General features: G+C 38.3%; 1 protein-coding gene across 5 annotated transcripts in view; it reads left to right on the top strand.

Annotated features, from left to right (window-relative positions):
* The window catches only part of ANAPC10 (anaphase promoting complex subunit 10), a 389,020-nt gene that overhangs the window by 98,409 nt on the left and 273,014 nt on the right, over positions 1–17,597 (top strand). For 3 of the 5 annotated variants that reach the window (XM_058436784.1, XM_032147814.2, XM_032147807.2), the window contains one exon: positions 5,801–6,793. The exons of the other annotated variants lie outside the window; for them this stretch is intronic. In XM_058436784.1, coding sequence (XP_058292767.1) covers positions 5,801–5,846 — 46 coding nt within the window. In that variant the 3' untranslated portion in view covers positions 5,847–6,793. Of the gene's footprint in view, positions 1–5,800; positions 6,794–17,597 lie in introns of those variants that run through there. 5 annotated transcript variants of the gene reach the window in all.

Here is a 17,597-nt window from a genome sequence, read left to right as displayed (position 1 = left end):
GGGAACGCCTCTGCCCGTCCACCCCGTCTGGGAGGTCTACCACAGAGGCCTGAAGCAGTGTGGGGGCTGCATGTGGTGGCTCACGCCTGTAGTCCCAGTACTCTGGGAGGCTGAGGCGGGTGGATCACTTGAGGCTAGGAGCTCGAGACCAGCCTGGCCAACATGGCGAAACATATGAAAAATACAACTGACAAACCAACCAACCAACCAAGCGACAACAAAACAGGTCTACCCTGGAGTCATACTCTAATTTTTTCTATTTTCCTCCCTTTCTGATCCTTTATCCCACTTTCTTTTTCTTCCTCTTCCTTCTCCTTCTTCTTTGTCAAATAGAGGATTGAGTTATTATCATTGATCCATACAAAGTCCCTCTCTCATTTATTTTCTTTAATTCTCACCCCCCATTTCTATTCCCCGTCTTCCCATGTGCAACCTTCCTAATATGTTTGATGTGCATCTTTTTGTTCGTATGTACTTTTAGAACATGTTTATTGTTTTGTGTGCAAAAAAAAAAAAAAGTCTTCTTTTGAGAAGTGTCTGTTCATATCCTTTGCCCACTTTTTGATGTTTTTTTCTTGTAAATTTGTTTAAGTTCTTTTTAGATTCTCAATATTAGCTCTCTTCAGATGGGTAGATTGCTTTTCTGTCATTCTTTAGGTTGCCTTTTTTGCCTTTTCACTCCAATGGTAGTTTCTTTTGCTGTGCAGAAGCTCTTTAGTTTAATTAGATCCCATTTGTCAATTTTGGCTTTTGTTGCCATTGCTTTTGGTGTTTTAGACATGAAGTCCTTGGCCATGCCTATGTCCTGAATGGTATTGCCTAGGTTTTCTTCTAGGGTGTTTATGGTTTTAGGTCAAACATTTAAGTTTTTAATCCATCTTGAATTAATTTTTGTATAAGGTGTAAGGAAGGGATCCAGTTTCAGCTTTCTACATATGTCTAGCCAGTTTTCCCAGCACCATTTATTAAATAGGGAATCCTTTCCCCATTTCTTGTTTTTGTCAGGTTTGTCAAACATCAGATGGTTGTAGATGTGTGGTATTATTTCTGAGGGCTCTGTTCTGTTCCATTGGTCTATATCTCTGTTTTGGTACTAGTACCATGCTGTTTTGGTTACCGTGGCCTTGTAGTATAGTTTGAAGTGAGGTAGCATGATGCCTCCAGCTTTGTTCTTTTTGCTTAGGATTGACATGGCAATGTGGGCTCTTTTTTGGTTCCATATTTTAAAGTAGTTTTTTCCAATTCTGTGAAGAAAGTCATTGATAGCTTGATGGGGATGACATTGAATCTGTAAATTACCTTGGGCAGTATGGCCATTTTCACAATACTGATTCTTCCTATCCATGAGCATGGAATGTTCTTCCATTTGTTTGTGTCCTCTTTTATTTCGTTGAGGAGTGGTTTGTAGTTCTCCTTGAAGAGGTCCTTCACATCCCTTGTAAGTTGGATTCCTAGGTATTTTATTTTCTTTGAAGCAATTGTGAGTGGGAGTTCACTCTAGGTTTGGCTCTCTGTTTGTCTGTTATTGGTGTAGAGGAATGCTTGTGATTTTTGCACATTGATTTTGTAGCCTGAGACTCTGCTGAAGTTGCTTATCAGCTTAAGGAGATTTTGAGCTGAGACAATGGGGTTTTCTAAATATACAATCATGTCATCTGCAAGCAGGGACAATTTGACTTCCTCTTTTCCTAATTGAATATCCTTTATTTCTTTCTCCTGCCTGATTGCCCTGGCCAGAACTTCCAACACTGTGTTGAATAGGAGTGGTGAGAGAGGGGCATCCCTGTCTTGTGCCAGTTTTCAAAGGGAATGCTTCCAGGTTTTGCCCATTCAGTATGATATTGGCTGTGGGTTTGTCATAAATAGCTCTTACTATTGTGAGATATATCTCATCAATACCCAGTTTATTGAGAGTTTTTAGCATGAAGAGTTGTTGAATTTTGTCAAAGGCCTTTTCTGCATCTATTGAGATAATCATGTGGCTTTTGTCTTTGGTTCTGTTTATATGATGGATTAAATTTATTGATTTTCGTATGTTGAACCAGCCTTGCATCCCAGGGATGAAGCTGACTTGTGGATACGCTTTTTGATGTGCTGCTGGATTCGGTTTGCCAGTATTTTATTGAGGATTTTTGCACCAATGTTCATCAGGATTATTGGTCTAAAATTCTCTTTTTTGGTTGTGTCTCTGCCAGGCTTTGGTATCAGGATGATGCTGGCCTCATAAAATGAGTTAGGGAGGATTCCCTCTTTTTCTATTGATTGAAATAGTTTCAGAAGGAATGGTACCAGCTCCTCTTTGTACCTCTGGTAGAATTCGTCTGTGAATCCATCTGGTCCTGGACTTTTTTTGGTTGGTAAGCTATTAATTATTGCCTCAATTTCAGAGCCTGTTATTTGTCTATTCAGGGATTCAACTTCTTCCTGGCTTAGTCTTGGGAGGGTGTATATGTCCAGGAATTTATCCATTTCTTGTGGATTTTCTGGTTTATTTGTGTAGAGGTGTTTATAGTATTCTCTGGTGGTAGTTTGTATTTCTGGGGGATCAGTGGTGATATTATTGCCTTATCATTTTTTATTGCATCTATTTTATTCTTTTTTCTTCTTTATTCATGTAGTTGATCGGTTTTGAGTGAGTTTCTTAATACTGAGTTTTGTTTTTTTTTTTCTTGAGACGGTGTCTCGCTCTGTTGCCGAGGCTGGAGTGCAGTGGCGCAATCTCGGCTCACTGCAAGCTCTGCCTCCCTGGTTCACGACATTCTCCTGCCTCAGCCTCTCTGAGTAGCTGGGACTACAGGCGCCCACCACCACGCCCGGCTAATTTTTTGTATTTTTTAGTAGAGACGGGGTTTCACCGTGGTCTCGATCTCCTGACCTTGTGATCCGCCCGCCTCGGCCTCCCAAAGTGCTGGGATTACAAGCGTGAGCCACCACGCCCGGCCTTCTTAATACTGAGTTTTAATTTGATTGCACTGTGGTCTGAGAGACTGTTTGTGAATTTGATTGCACTGTGGTCTGAGAGACAGTTTGTGATAATTTCTGTTCTTTTGTATTTGCTGAGGAGTGCTTTACTTCCCACTAGGTGGTCAATTTTGGAATAAGTGGGATATGGTGCTGATAAGTATGTATATTCTGTTGATTTGGGGTGGAGAGTTCTGTTGATGTCTATTACGTCTGCTTGGTGCAGAGCTGAGTTCAATTCCTGGATATCCTTGTTAACTTTGTCTCATTGATCTGTCTAATGTTGACAGTGGGGTGTTAAAGTCTCCCATTATTATTGTGTGGTAGTCTAAGTGTCTTTGTAGGTCTCTAAGGACTTGCTTTATGAATCTGGGTGCTCCTGTGTTGGGTGCATATATATTTAGGATAGTTAACTCTTCTTGTTGAATTGATCCCTTTACTATTATGTAATGGCCTTCTTTGTCTCTTTTGATCTTTGTTGGTTTAGAGTCTGTTTTATCAGAGACTAGGATTGCAGCCCCTGCTTTTTTTTGTTTTCCATCTGCTTTGTAGATCTTCCTCCATCCCTTTATTTTGAGGCTGTGTGTCTCTGCACGTGAGATGGATCTCCTGAATGCAGCACACTGATGGGTCTTGACTCTTTATCTAATTTGCCAGTCTGTGTCTTTCAATTGGAGCATTTAGTCCATTTATATTTAAGATTAAAATTGTTATGTGTGAATTTGATCCTGTCATTATGATGTTAACTGGTTATTTTGCTCGTTAGTTGATGCAGTTTCTTCCTAGCATCGATGGTCTTTACAATTTGGCCTGTTTTTGCAGTGGCTGGTACTGGTTGTTCCTTTCCATATTTAGTGCTTCCTTCAGGGGCTCTTGTAAGGCAGGCCTGGTGGTGACAAAATCTCTCAGCATTTGCTTTTCAGTAAAGGATTTTATTTCTCCTTCACTTACGAAGCTTAGTTTGGCTGGATATGAAATTCTGGGTTGAAAATTGTTTTCTTTAAGAATGTTGAATATTGGCCCCCCTCTCTTCTGGCTTGTAGAGTTTCTGCTGAGAGATCAGCTGTTAGTCTGATGGGCTTCCCTTTGTGGGTAACCCGACCTTTCTCTCTGGCTGCCCTTAATATTTTTCCTTCATTTCAACCTTGGTGAATCTGGCAGTTATGTGTCTTGGAGTTGCTCTTCTCGAGGAGTATCTTTGTGTCATTCTCTGTGTTTCCTGAATTTATATGTTGGCCTGCCTTGTAGATTGGGTAAGTTCTTCTGGGTAATATCCTGAAGAGTGTTTTCCACCTTGGTTCCATTGTGCCCGTCAGTTTCAGGTATACCAATCAGATGTAGATTTGGTCTTTTCACATAGTCTCATATTTCTTGGAGGGTTTGTTCATTTCTTTTTACTCTTTTTTCTCTAAATTTCTCTTCTCACTTCATTTCATTCATTTGATCTTCCATCACTGTTACCCTTTCTTCCACTTGATCGAGTCAGCTATTGAAGCTTGTGCATGTGTCACATAGTTCTCATGCCATGGTTTGCAGCTTCACGAGGTCATTTAAGGTCTTCTCTATGCTATTTATTCTCGTTAACCATTCGTCTAATCTTTTTTCAAGGCTTTTAGCTTCTTTGAGATGGGTTCGAATATCCTCCTTTAGCTCGGGGAAGTTTGTTATTTCTGGTCATCTGAAGCCTTCTTCTCTCAGCTCGTCAAAGTCATTCTCCATCCAGCTTTGTTCTGTTGCTTGCGAGGAGCTGCATTTCTTTGCAGGAGAAGAGGTGCTCTGATTTTTAGAATTTACAGCTTTTCTGCTCTGGTTTCTCCCCATCTTTATGGTTTTATCTACCTTTCGTCTTTGATGATGGAACTAGAGAGGGTGGGTTCCTCCCAGGCAAGTAGCATGGGCAAGAAGCTGTGGGGAGTGTGGTCTTCTCATGTCTGTCTCAACAACAGCCTGCAGCAGGTTAGTTGGGACCTTCCCAGGAGTGCATGGGAGCGCCAGGTCTCCCTTCTCCCTCCTTAGACCAGCACAGCAGCAGCAGCCATGTCTCTAGATCTCCAGTATCTAGATTCTCCAAGTGGCACCCAGCTGAGGTTGCTCCTGGATATGTGGGATGCCCGTGGAATTCTGAGTTTCCTTTCTGGAGTAATGTCTTTTTATAGTCTGTAGACAACTCATTATGTCAGGCCCAAGGCCCTAGTTGGTAGAGGGTTTCTCTCATCACTAAGATCCTATAAGCCTGTTTCAGAGTGTAGAGCCCTGGGAGTATCTCCATATCTCTCATATTGTTTCCCCACATCCAGGAGCCCCTCCTGGCTGTGAGTAAGTTCCCTGCCTGGGCAAGCTACCTCGAACCCTGTCCTTAATTACTTCTGGTACTTCCCATCTCTTCCCTGATGAATCCTAGCCTTCTTCCTAGATTATCTGTTCAAAATACGAGTATCTACTTACTATTCTGGTTCCTCTTCATGGAGAAGGCACATACTACTTGTGTCTAGTCAGCCATCTGTGTTTCACATATTTTTAAAAGTTGTGAGACATGTGCTTTCTAGTATGTTTGTTTTATTCTAGCAGAGAGTACAAGTTGTATAAATTTTACGAGTTCTGTAAACACGAAGCACATCTATTTTTATTTTGTCTACTAAGATGGTACATGTAAAGTGCTTAGCAACTGTAAGTAGACCATGGTAAAAGTGACCAATAACTGGTAGTGATTATCATCATATTGTCATTCTTTTGTTGAGCAAAATGTTAATTATAAGTTAATTTTATTATCGAATGCATTCATTATTATAAATTATATTCATTGAATAAAAGCATAATCTGATTTTTTTTCCCTTGGCAGCAACTTGAATTGGTGGAACCAAGTGGCTGGATTCATGTTCCCTTAACTGACAATCATAAGAAGCCAACTCGTACATTCATGATACAGATTGCTGTTCTAGCCAATCACCAAAATGGAAGAGACACCCATATGAGACAAATTAAAATATACACACCGGTAGAAGAGAGCTCTATTGGTAAATTTCCTAGATGTACAACTATAGATTTCATGATGTATCGTTCAATAAGGTGACTTTAAAATGAGATGAAAATCATTAAACGTATCTTTGTTTTATCCTATATTTAAATAATATATCAGGTACCTTTATTGAACAAAGCATCAGTTATTTGTAATTTTGTATATGTTTAAAATATTTTATTGTGGCTTTGACAAATAAATTTGGGGTCATATTATCTTTATTTTCTGTAACATGTAATAAAGCTCACATATTTTACATTACTAAAAATGGATTTGAAGCCAATCATTTTATTTTCCCTCGTATCAAAATAAAAGAGTTGAACTGAAAATTTCAGTATATACACAATTATAATAGCTAGGTGATTATTTCATTAGTGTGCATACATTAATGATTTATTGCATATTTGGGAACAAGACTGTGTTTTATCAACATATATCATCTTTAATAGGTCAAAATTACTATTTTTCCTACCCAGAGGAAGGTTATTCTTTTAATACTGGATCTTTTTAAAAACAGTGTCAAATAAGCTTAGTGTTAGGTGTCTGATGAGAACCAATCCAATATGGGGAGTATAATTAATTGTCTCATATTTACCTTCACGGAATACTTACAGCCCTAGGGTTGTCTGTATCCTAATGATACTATGTGAAGATTGCCTGTATAATCTCCTGTACATCTCAGTTCTAGCAGTACTTATGCAAGAGTTATTTTCAAATTCATGTCTGACATTGTAGCATTCCCTGGGCAGTCATATACCCCATAAAGTCATAAAAGTATGTGAAATTTTTTATATATATTAAAAGATTTTAAAGAAATACGTGGAAATGTGTTTTTTTCCATGGTTTAAAATGAGTAGATTTGATTTTGTATTCTGTTTTCTCCAGATGTATTACTTTTTTGGGGGGGATGGTTATTTAGTCACAGAATTTACCTAGATTCACTCTTGTTTGGAAAAGATTGCTCTCTGTGGTTCATGCATTGCTGGGTACACTAAAGTATTAAATAGTGAATATTATTTAAAAAATAGTGTGTTTGCTTTATTCTGGCAGAGAATACTAATTTATTTGGATACCATAGAAAATGGTTTCACTTTTTCACTCATTAAAAACTCTGCTCTTCTTCCTGTAAGTTCTGGGAAGAATTGTATTATTACTTTCATTTTGTTGTCTTTGAAGTAAAAAGCATGATAGGTGATCTGTAGGATCACCAAAAAGTCTGTAGCCAAAACTTATTTGGAATCACCAAATTAAGCACATTATACTTCTCAGATGCTGGGTGGGGTAGAAGAGAGGATTGAAGGAGAAGACCAAGAATAAGGACTAAAGGAAATGGAAAGAATGAAGGAAATAAGAATAGAAATATACACTAGGCACTGATGTTTTCCTTTAGTCTGATAAGGAAAACAGTCATGTAAACAACAGGGTCTTAGTCTTAGAGATAAAAGAAATCTAATTTTTTTTAAAAGTTCAGGAAGTTTTTGCCCATTCAGTATGATATTGGCTGTGGGTTTGTCATAGATAGCTCTTATTATTTTGAGATACGTCCCATCAATACCTAATTTATTGAGAGTTTTTAGCGTGAAGGGTTGTTGAATTTTGTCAAAGGCCTTTTCTGCGTCTGTTGAGATAATCATGTGGTTTTTGTCTTTGGTTCTGTTTATATGCTGGATTACATTTATTGATTTGCATATGTTGAACCAGCCTTGCATCCCAGGGATGAAGCCCACTTGATCATGGTGGATAAGCTTTTTGATGTGCTGCTGGATTCGGTTTGCCAGTATTTTATTGAGGATTTTTGCATCAATGTTCATCAAGGATATTGGTCTGAAATTCTCTTTTTTGGTTATGTCTCTGCCAGGCTTTGGTATCAGGACGATGCTGGCTTCATAAAATGTGTTAGGGAGGATTCCCTCTTTTTCTATTGATTGGAATAGTTTCAGAAGGAATGGTACCGGTTCCTCCTTGTACCTCTGGTAGAATTCGCTGTGAATCCATCAGGTCCTGGACTCTTCTTGGTTGGTAAGCTATTGATTATTGCCACAGTTTCAGAGCCTGTTATTGGTCTATTCAGAGATTCAACTTCTTCCTGGTTTAGTCTTGGGAGGGTGTATTTGTCGAGGAATTTATCCATTTCTTCTAGATTTTCTAGTTTATTTGCATAGAGGTGTTTGTAGTATTCTCTGATGGTAGATTGTATTTCTGTGGGATCAGTGGTGATATCCCCCTTTTCATTTTTTATTGCATCTATTTGATTCTTCTCTCTTTTCCTCTTTACTAGTCTTGCTAGCGGTCTATCAATTTTGTTGATCTTTTCAAAAAACCAGCTCCTGGATTCATTAATTTTTTGAAGGGTTTTTTGTGTCTCTATTTCCTTCAGTTCTGCTCTGATTTTAGTTATTTCTAGCCTTCTGTTAGCTTTTGAATGTGTTTGCTCTTGCTTTTCTAGTTCTTTTAATTGTGATGTTAGGGTGTCAATTTTGGATCTTTCCTACTTTCTCTTGTGGGCATTTAGTGCTATAAATTTCCCTCTACACACTGCTTTGAATGTGTCCCAGAGATTCTGGTATGTTGTGTCTTTGTTCGCGTTGGTTTCAAAGAAAATCTTTATTTCTGCCTTCATTTCATTATGTACCCAATAGTCATTCAGGAGCAGGTTGTTCAGTTTCCATGTAGTTGAGCGGTTTTGAGTGAGTTTCTTAATAATGTTACTTCTTACTGCTTATTTATTAAGTTTGCTTTAAAGAAAAAAGGAGGAAGACTAATGATCACATATACTATCTAGTCTCTTATCTTCTACTATTAATAGTTTGCTAAGAGACTCCTAAAATCAGGAGGTATTGGAAGGATGTTGAGAAAATCAGTATGTTTTCTACTTTTATTCTCCTTATGTATTTTTCATATGCCAGCTGGCTGTCTTATTAGGTATGGGAAAACTTGGTAGCTGAGGATTATGAAGATAATGCTTCCTCTTATTAATAAGGAAAGTTTAAAATACAGATAGATTATGTATTATATTAACAAAGCATAATTATCTAAAATAGTTGCATTTTACTTTCTAAAGTACAAATTATATAATTGACCAAGATTTATATTTAGAATATATGAAAATCCCTTACAACTCAACAGTAAGGAGAAAAATCTGATTTAAAAATGAGCAAAATATTTGAACAGTCACTTTACCAAGGAAGTTATATCATTGGCAAGTAATTGTACAAAAAGATGCTCAACTTCATTAGACACTAGTGAAGAGCAAATTAAAACCACAATGAGATACTACTACACAGCCACTAGAATGACTACAATGAAAATGATTTTTCCACGTGTTGACAACAATGTGGAGAAAATGCACTTCACACTGCTGGTACAGGCATATCTCAGAGATGCTGCAGGTTCAATTCCAGACCACCACACAATAAAGTGAATACCACAGTAAAGTGACTATCATAATAAAGTGGGTCACAGAAACGTTTTGGTTTCCCAGTGTTTACAAAATTGTTTACACTGTTGTAGTCTAAAAAAAATGTATGCATACCTTTATTTTAAAATACTATTGCTAAGTGCTAACAATAATTGGAAGCTTTAGCCAAGTTGTAACCTCTATGCAGGTGGAGAGTCTCATCTAGGTGTTGATGGCTGCTGACTTATCAGGGTGGTGGTTGTTGAATGCTGACAGAGCTGTGGCAGTTTCTTAAAATAGGACAGCAATGAACTTTGCTTCATTGATAGACTTTTCACAAAAAATTTCTCTGTAGCATGTGATGCAGTTTGATAGCGTTTTACTCACAGTAGAACTTCTTTCAAAATTGGAGTCAATCCTCTCAAGTCCTGCTATTGCTTTATCAACTAAGGTGATGTACTCTTCTAAGTCCTTTGTTGTCATTTCAACAGTATGCACAGTATCTTCAACAGTATGCACAGTATCTTCAACAGGAATAGGTTCCATTTCAAAACACCCATTTTATTCCTCATGCACGAGAAGCAGCTCTACAGTCATCTAAGTTTTATAAGATTGCAACCATTCAGACATATCTTTAGGCTCCACTTCTAGTTCTTGTTCTCTTGCTATTTCTACCACATGTGCCATTACTTCTTCCACTGAAGTTGTAAACCACTCAATGTCATCCATGAAGGTTGGAATCAATTCCTTCCAAACTCCTGTTAAAGTTGCTATTTTGACCTTCTCCCTTAAATCATGAATGTTCTTATGGCATCCAGAATGGTAAATCCTTTCCAGAAAGTTCTCCATTTGTTTTGCCAAGATCCATCAGAAGAATCACTTACCTGCTAATGCCTTATGAAACGTATTTCTGAAACAATAAGACTTGAAAGTCAGAATGACTGCTTGGTTCATGGGCTGCAGAATGGATGTTGTGTTAGCAGGTATGAAAACAACATAACTCTCCATCAGAGCTCTTGAGTGACCAGGTATATTGGCAATGATAAGTAATATTTTGAAAGAATCTTTTTTCCAAGCAGTGGATCTCAACAGAGGGCTTAAATCATGCAGTAAATTATGCTCTAAACAATGGTACTGTCATCCAGGCTTTGTTGTTCCACAGGCAGAGCACAGGCAGAGTAGGTTTAGCATAATTCTTCAGGGCCCTAGGATTTTCAGAATGGTAAATAAGCATTGGCTTCAACTTAAAGTCACTAGCTGCATTAGCTGCTAACAAGAGTTATTCTCCTCCTTGAAACTTTGAAGCCAGGCATTGACTTTTCTCTAGCTATGAAAATCCAAGGTGGCATCATCTTCCAATAGAAGGCTGTTCATCTACATGGGAAAATCCATTGTTTAGTGTAGCCACCTTCATCCCTTAATGTTCTAGATTGGGGTATTCAATCTTTTGGCTTTCCTGGGTCACACTGGAAGAACAATAATTGTGTTGGACCTCGCATAGAATACACTAACGATAGCTGATGAGCTAAAAAAAAAAAAAAAAAAAAAAAATTGCGGGCCAGGCATGGTGGCTCACGCTTCTAATCCCAGCACTTTGGGAGGCCGAGATGGGCAGATCACGAGGTCAGGAGATCGAGACTATCCTGCTAACATGGTGAAACCCCATCTCTACTAAAAATTTAAAAAATTAGCCGGGCATCGTGGTGAGTGCCTGTAGTCCCAGCTACTCGGGAGGCTGAGGCAAGAGAATGGCGTGAACGCAGGAGGCGGAGCTTGCAGTGAGCCGAGATCGCGCCATTGCACTCCAGCCTGGGCGATAGAGTGAGACTCATCTCAAAAAAAAAAAAAAAAAAATGCAAAAAAACTCTTTTCATGTTTTAAGAAAGTTTACAAATTTTTATGGAGCCGCATCAAAGCCATCCTGGGCCATATGCAGCCTGTGGCCCGCGAATTTGATCTTGTGGATAACTTGCTGCAACTTCTCCACCAGCACTTCCTGCTTCACCTTACTCTTAGCAAATCTTTACCATTAGGTTGATGCCTCCTTTTTGTCTCTATGTCGTTCCTTAAGCCCAGGTTCTCCTCTGCTCTACTAAATTATTAGAGTGCTGCCTGTCTTGAATGGGGGAATTCCCAAAAGGATTATTCTGGCAGTATGGGAAGGCTGGTAGTGGTTTGTGCCCAAGGGACCTGTGGAACATAACAGCATGGTGCTGCTGAACAACCACTCTGATGTGGCGTCTCCTTTGGCTGAGTTACAGAGCAGAGTTTCCAGGGCTGGGGATGGTAGTCCTACCTCCCTAGTTTGTCTCTGCTTGTCCTCACGGATATTTATACCTTCAGGCAGTCACGATGCTTCCTGTGTGTTAAGGCAGGTAAAGGTCTCTTGCGAGGGAATCCAAGATGATGGGAAAGCTGATTGACTACTGATATGGTTTGGATGTTTTTTCCCTCCAAATTTCATGTTGAAACATAATCCCCAGTGTTGGAGGTGGAGCCTGGTGGGAGGTGTTTGGATCACGGGGGCGGATTCCTCAGGAATGGCTTGGTGCCATCCCATTGGTGATAAGTGAGTTCTCACTCTGAGTTCACAGGAGATCTGATTGTTTTAAAAGAGTGTGGCACCAACTCCCTCTCTTGCTCTTGCTCTCACCATGTGATGCTGGCTTTCCTTGGCCTTCCACCACGATTGTAAATTTTCTGAAGCCCTCACCAGAAGCAGATGCTGGCACCAGCTTCCTGTACAGTCTGCAGAACCATGAGCCAATTAAATCTCTTTTCTTTATAAATTACCCAGTCTCGAGTATTTGTTTATAGAGAGGCAAAAACAGACTAACACTTCTACCTCAATCTGATTTTTTTCCAGTGTAGAAATTGTGAGCTGGGGGGAGGCTTTTTGCAAGCTTGTTGCAGGGCAGAATTGTCAGAAGGGGCATTGTGGATGTGGAAGTCTGATTCTCCTATCATCTGCTTGAAGTTTTTTCACTTCTCTGTGGTCCTGAGATCTGTCTCATCCTCTTGTGAGTTCTGGATTGTTACTGGTAAAAATCTTGGCACTGTGTATTTGTATTTGGTTTTCTGTTGAGGGAGTGAGGCCAGCTTGCTCCTATGCTACTATTTTTTTTTTAAATTTTTCAATTGTTTTCTTCAAAGGTAGGCATGACAGAGATATTCTGCCATTTTAAAACCCCTTCACCTCACACTTTTATAGAGATGACTGCTGTCCTTAAACCTTCTGAAGCAAGCTCTGCTAGCTTCAAACTTTTCTTCTGTAGTTTCCTTACCTCTCTCAGCCTTCCTAACATTAAAGAGAGTTAGGGCCTTACTTTGGGTTAGGCTTGGCTTAAAGGAATGTTATGGCTGCTTTGATCTTCTATTCGGACCACTCAAACTTTCTCCCTGTCAGTAATAAAGCTGTTTTGCTTTCTTATCATTCATGGGTTCACTAGTATAGTACTTTTAATTTCCTTCAAGAACTTTTCCCTTGTATTCACAACTTTGCTAACTGTTTGGAGAAAGAGGCCTAGCTTTCGGCCTATCTCAGTTTTCAACATGCCTTCCTCATTAAACTTAATCCTTTCTAACTTTTGTGTAAAAGTGAGAAACTGGTGACTCTTCTTTTCACTTGAACACTTAGAGGCCGTTGTAAGGTTATTAATTGGCCTAACTTCAATATTGTTGGGTCTCAGGGAATAGGGAGGCCTGAGAAGAGGGAGACAGATAGGAACAGCTGGTCGATGGAGCAGTCAGGGACATACGACATTTATGGAGTAACTTTGCAACTGTATGTATGTGGGTGCAGTTTGTGGAGCCCCAAAACAATTATAATGGTATGGAACATCAGAAATCACTGATCACAGATCACCATAAGAGATATAAGAATAATGAAAAAGTTTGAAATACAGAATTACCAAAATGACATAGACACAAAGTGAGCACATGATGTTGGAAAAATAGCATTGATAGACTTGCTTAATGCAGGATTGCCACAAGCCTTCAATTTGTAAAGAATGAAGTTATCTGTGAAGTGCAATAAAATTAGGTATGCCTGCAATTAATATATAACTACTTTGGAAAACAGTTTGGTAATTTTTTAAAAAGTTAAACATCCACCTACTATGTGTATCAGTCATTCCACTTCTATGTATTTACTCCCCAAAATATAAAACATATATCCATACAAAGACTTGTATGTGAATCTTCATAGCAGCTCTATTTGTAATACATCAAAACTGTACAGCCTAAATGTTGATCAACAGGAGAAGGTCTAAACAAATTATGGTATATGCCTATAATGAAATGCCACTCAGCAATAAAAATGAACGATTGATATGTGCAACAGCACAGTTAAATGTCCAAAATAATTATTTTAAGAGGAGCTGTACAAAAAAGAGTACATATATGTGGTTTCATTTTTTATAAAATTCTAGCAAATATAAACTAAGTGACAGAAAGCAGATCAGTTATATAGGATGGGGAGTGGGAAGAAGTAAGAAGGGATGAACTATTTGGGTGGATGACAGAAATATTCATTATCCTGATCATAGTCATGGTTTTATGGGTCTGTACATATGCCAAATCTCATCAAATTATACACTTTAAATAGGCACAGTTTATTGTATATGAATTATACCTCAACAGAACTGATTTTAAAAATAATTTACTGTACTTGTTTTACATAAGAATCACCTAAAAGATGCTAGATTTGAAGTAACTATATTTCTCACTATATAGGACCTGTGAATAAAATACCAAGATTGGAAAAGCCATTTTAACAGTTCAGAAAACAATGACAGCAAATTCACTGATTTATTTGCAGTCAGTCAGTGCTTTTGAGTATTGGACAAACCGTGCAGTTATATGAAAAATTTTAATTTCACATATAATCTGGGTATAAAACACTTTCAAAATCAGTTTATGAGCTGATTACTAGAAACTTTATGTAAAAATTGTGGGGTCTGGGTACAATGGCTCACACCTGTAATAGCACTTTGGGAGACCAAGGTGGGAGGATTGCTTGAGCCCAGGAGTTTGAGACCAGCCTGGGCAACATAGCAAGATCTTGTCATTACAAAAATTTAAAAAAGTAATTAGCCAGGCATGGTGGCGTGCACCTGTAGTCCCAGCTACTCAGCAGGCTGAGAGCAGGAAGATCGTTTGAGCTCAGGAGGTTGAGGCTGTAGTGAGCTATGATTGCACCACTGCACTCTAGGCTGGGTGACAGAGACCCTGTCTCAAAAACAGCAACAAAAAACAAACAAAAATTGATGAATTTAAAAATACAGTCACAGAACACTGATAAATACACAACTCTAAAAGGACTTATTCATTCAATTGTGTTTTGGTGTGTGTGCGTATCTATTGGGTTTAGTTAAGATAAATATAGTAAGGAAACAAAGATGAAAATGTAAACCTTGCCTTCTAGTTACTTACAGTCTACTGAGGAAACAATAGGTCTCTAACCAACCAAGCCAGAAATTAGAAAGTCGTGAGCTCTCTAATCAGTGAATGAGAGTGTAGAGGAGATGAGAGTTTACTTCATGCTGAAGAAGACAGAGGTGAAGCTAAAGAAGGCATTTTTTTTATTATACTTTAAGTTTTAGGGTACATGTGCACAACGTGCAGGTTTGTTACATATGTATACATTGCCATGTTGGTGTACTGCACCCAGTAACTCATCATTTAACATTAGGTATATCTCCTAATGCTATCCTTCCTCCCTCCCCCCACCCCACAACAGGCCCTGGTATGTGATGTTCCCCTTCCTGTGTCCATGGTGTTCTCATTTTTCATTTCCCACCTATGAGTGAGAACATGTGGTATTTGGTTTTTTGTCATTGTGATAGTTTGCTGAGAATGATGGTTTCCAGCTTCATCCATGTCCCTACAAAGGCCGTGAACTCATCCTTTTTTATGGCTGCATAGTATTCCACGGTGTATATGTGCCACATTTTCTTAATCCAGTCTATCGTTGGACATTTGGGTTGGTTCCAAGTCTTTGCTATTGTGAATAGTGCCGCAATAAACATACGTGTGCGTGTGTCTTTACAGCAGCATGATTTATAATCATTTAGGTATATGCCCAGTAATGGGATGGCTGGATCAAATGGTATTTCTAGTTCTAGATCCCTGAGGAATCGCCACACTGACTTCCACAATGGTTGAACTAGTTTACAGTCCCACCAACAGTGTAAAAGTGTTCCTATTTCTCCACATCTTCTCCAGCACCTGTTTCCTGATTTTTTAATGATCGCCATTCTAACTGGTGTGAGATGATATCTCATTGTGGTTTTGATTTGCATTTCTCTGATGGCCAGTGATGATGAGCATTTTTTCATGTGTCTTTTGGCTGCATAAATGTCTTCTTTTGAGAAGTGTCTGTTCATATCCTTGGCCCACTTTTTGATGGGGTTGTTTGTTTTTTTCATGTAAATTTGTTTGAGTTCATTGTAGATTCTGGATATTAGCCCTTTGTCAGATGAGTAGGTTGCAAAAATTTTCTCCCATTCTGTAGATTGCCTGTTCACTCTGATGGTAGTTTCTTTTGCTGTGCAGAGGCTCTTTAGTTTAATTAGATCCCATTTGTCAACTTTGGCTTTTGTTGCCATTGCTTTTGGTGTTTTAGACATGAAGTCCTTGCCCATGCCTATGTCCTGAATGGTATTGCCTAGATTTTCTTCTAGGGTTTTTAAAACACCTCTATGCAAATAAACTAGAAAATCTAGAAGAAATGGATAAATTCCTCGACACATACACCCTCCCAAGACTAAATCAGGAAGAAGTTGAATCTCTGAATAGACCAATAACAGGCTCTGAAATTGAGGCAATAATTAATAGCTTACCAACCAAAAAAAGTCCAGGACCAGATGCATTCACAGCCGAATTCTGCCAGAGGTACAAGGAGGAGCTGGTACCATTCCTTCTGAAACTATTCCAATCAATAGAAAAAGAGGGAATCCTCCCTAACTCATTTTATGAGGCCAGCATCATCCTGATACCAAAGCCTGGCAGAGACATAACAAAAAAAGAGAATTTTAGACCAATATCCCTGATGAACATCGATGCAAAAATCCTCAATAAAATACTGGCAAACCTAATCCAGCAGCACATCAAAAAGCTTATCCACCATGATGAAGTGGGCTTCATCCCTGGGATGCAAGGCTGGTTCAACATATGCAAATCAATAAACAGAATCCAGCGTATAAACAGAACCAATGACAAAAGCCGTATGATTATTTCAATAGATGCAGAAAAGGCCTTTGACAAAATTCAACAACCTTCTTGCTAAAAACTCTCAATAAATTAGGTATTGATGGGATGTATCTCAAAATAATAAGAGCTATCTATGACAAACCCACAGCCAATATCATACTGAATGGGCAAAAAGAAGACATTGTTGAGAAGCCAGAATGTTGGAAAGACTATTTGTAATATCAGCTAATTATTTGCTTCTCACGCCTAGTCTTGAATCCAGACTATCATTGTTTTTATATGAGTAACAACAATTAATTTGAAACAGATGATTTTTGTATGTACAACCAAGTGATGTTTTGTACATTTATTCTCATTTGAAAGTGTGCAATGATTAATACACTGACAAATCTTGAAAAGTAATTTTAGCAACCATGCCTTCTGATTCTTTAGCCATTATGACTAGTTATTTAGTACAGATTAATATATTACAATATAAATTTTTATCAATGAAATACATGAAATACTTGATAACTTATCTAGCGTTTTAGAAAATTGTTACTGCTATGAAATTCTTACTTAGTAAAATATTTGTTATATTTTATTTTTAGGTGAATTCGAGGTTATTTTAATACATCAATTAGCTTTTTAAAGTGATAAAATTTGCAAAATATGTTACATAAAACATTAGGGAATATAATTAATTTAGTTATGGTTATATGCGAATATTTTTGCTCTGCAGATCTTTTAAAACCAGGATTATCTTCTTTTGCCCATATTATTTTGGCCTTCCAGTGTTCTACTATGACTCCAGTCTTCTACTATGACTCCCTGGAGTATGGTATTTGGAAGTTTTTGCAATACAAGTCTGTTTACCAGTCTTCTACAAGGAAGCTGCCTGTGTTTCATGGTCTGCCATTTAGTTGGGATTGTTTTTGTGCAGTTTTATCCAGAAAGTCTTGGAGAGAGGGAGATGATGAGAAAGCCTCACAGATCAGTTTATTAATTGTTCATGATCATGATTTATCCTAT

The sequence above is a fragment of the Hylobates moloch genome, unplaced genomic scaffold, assembly GCF_009828535.3.
Source record: "Hylobates moloch isolate HMO894 unplaced genomic scaffold, HMol_V3 SCAFFOLD_3, whole genome shotgun sequence".
NCBI classification, from domain to species: Eukaryota; Metazoa; Chordata; class Mammalia; order Primates; family Hylobatidae; genus Hylobates; species Hylobates moloch.
The sequence above is the reverse complement of the archived record's forward strand: the minus strand, read 5'-3'. Positions and strand labels throughout refer to the sequence as shown.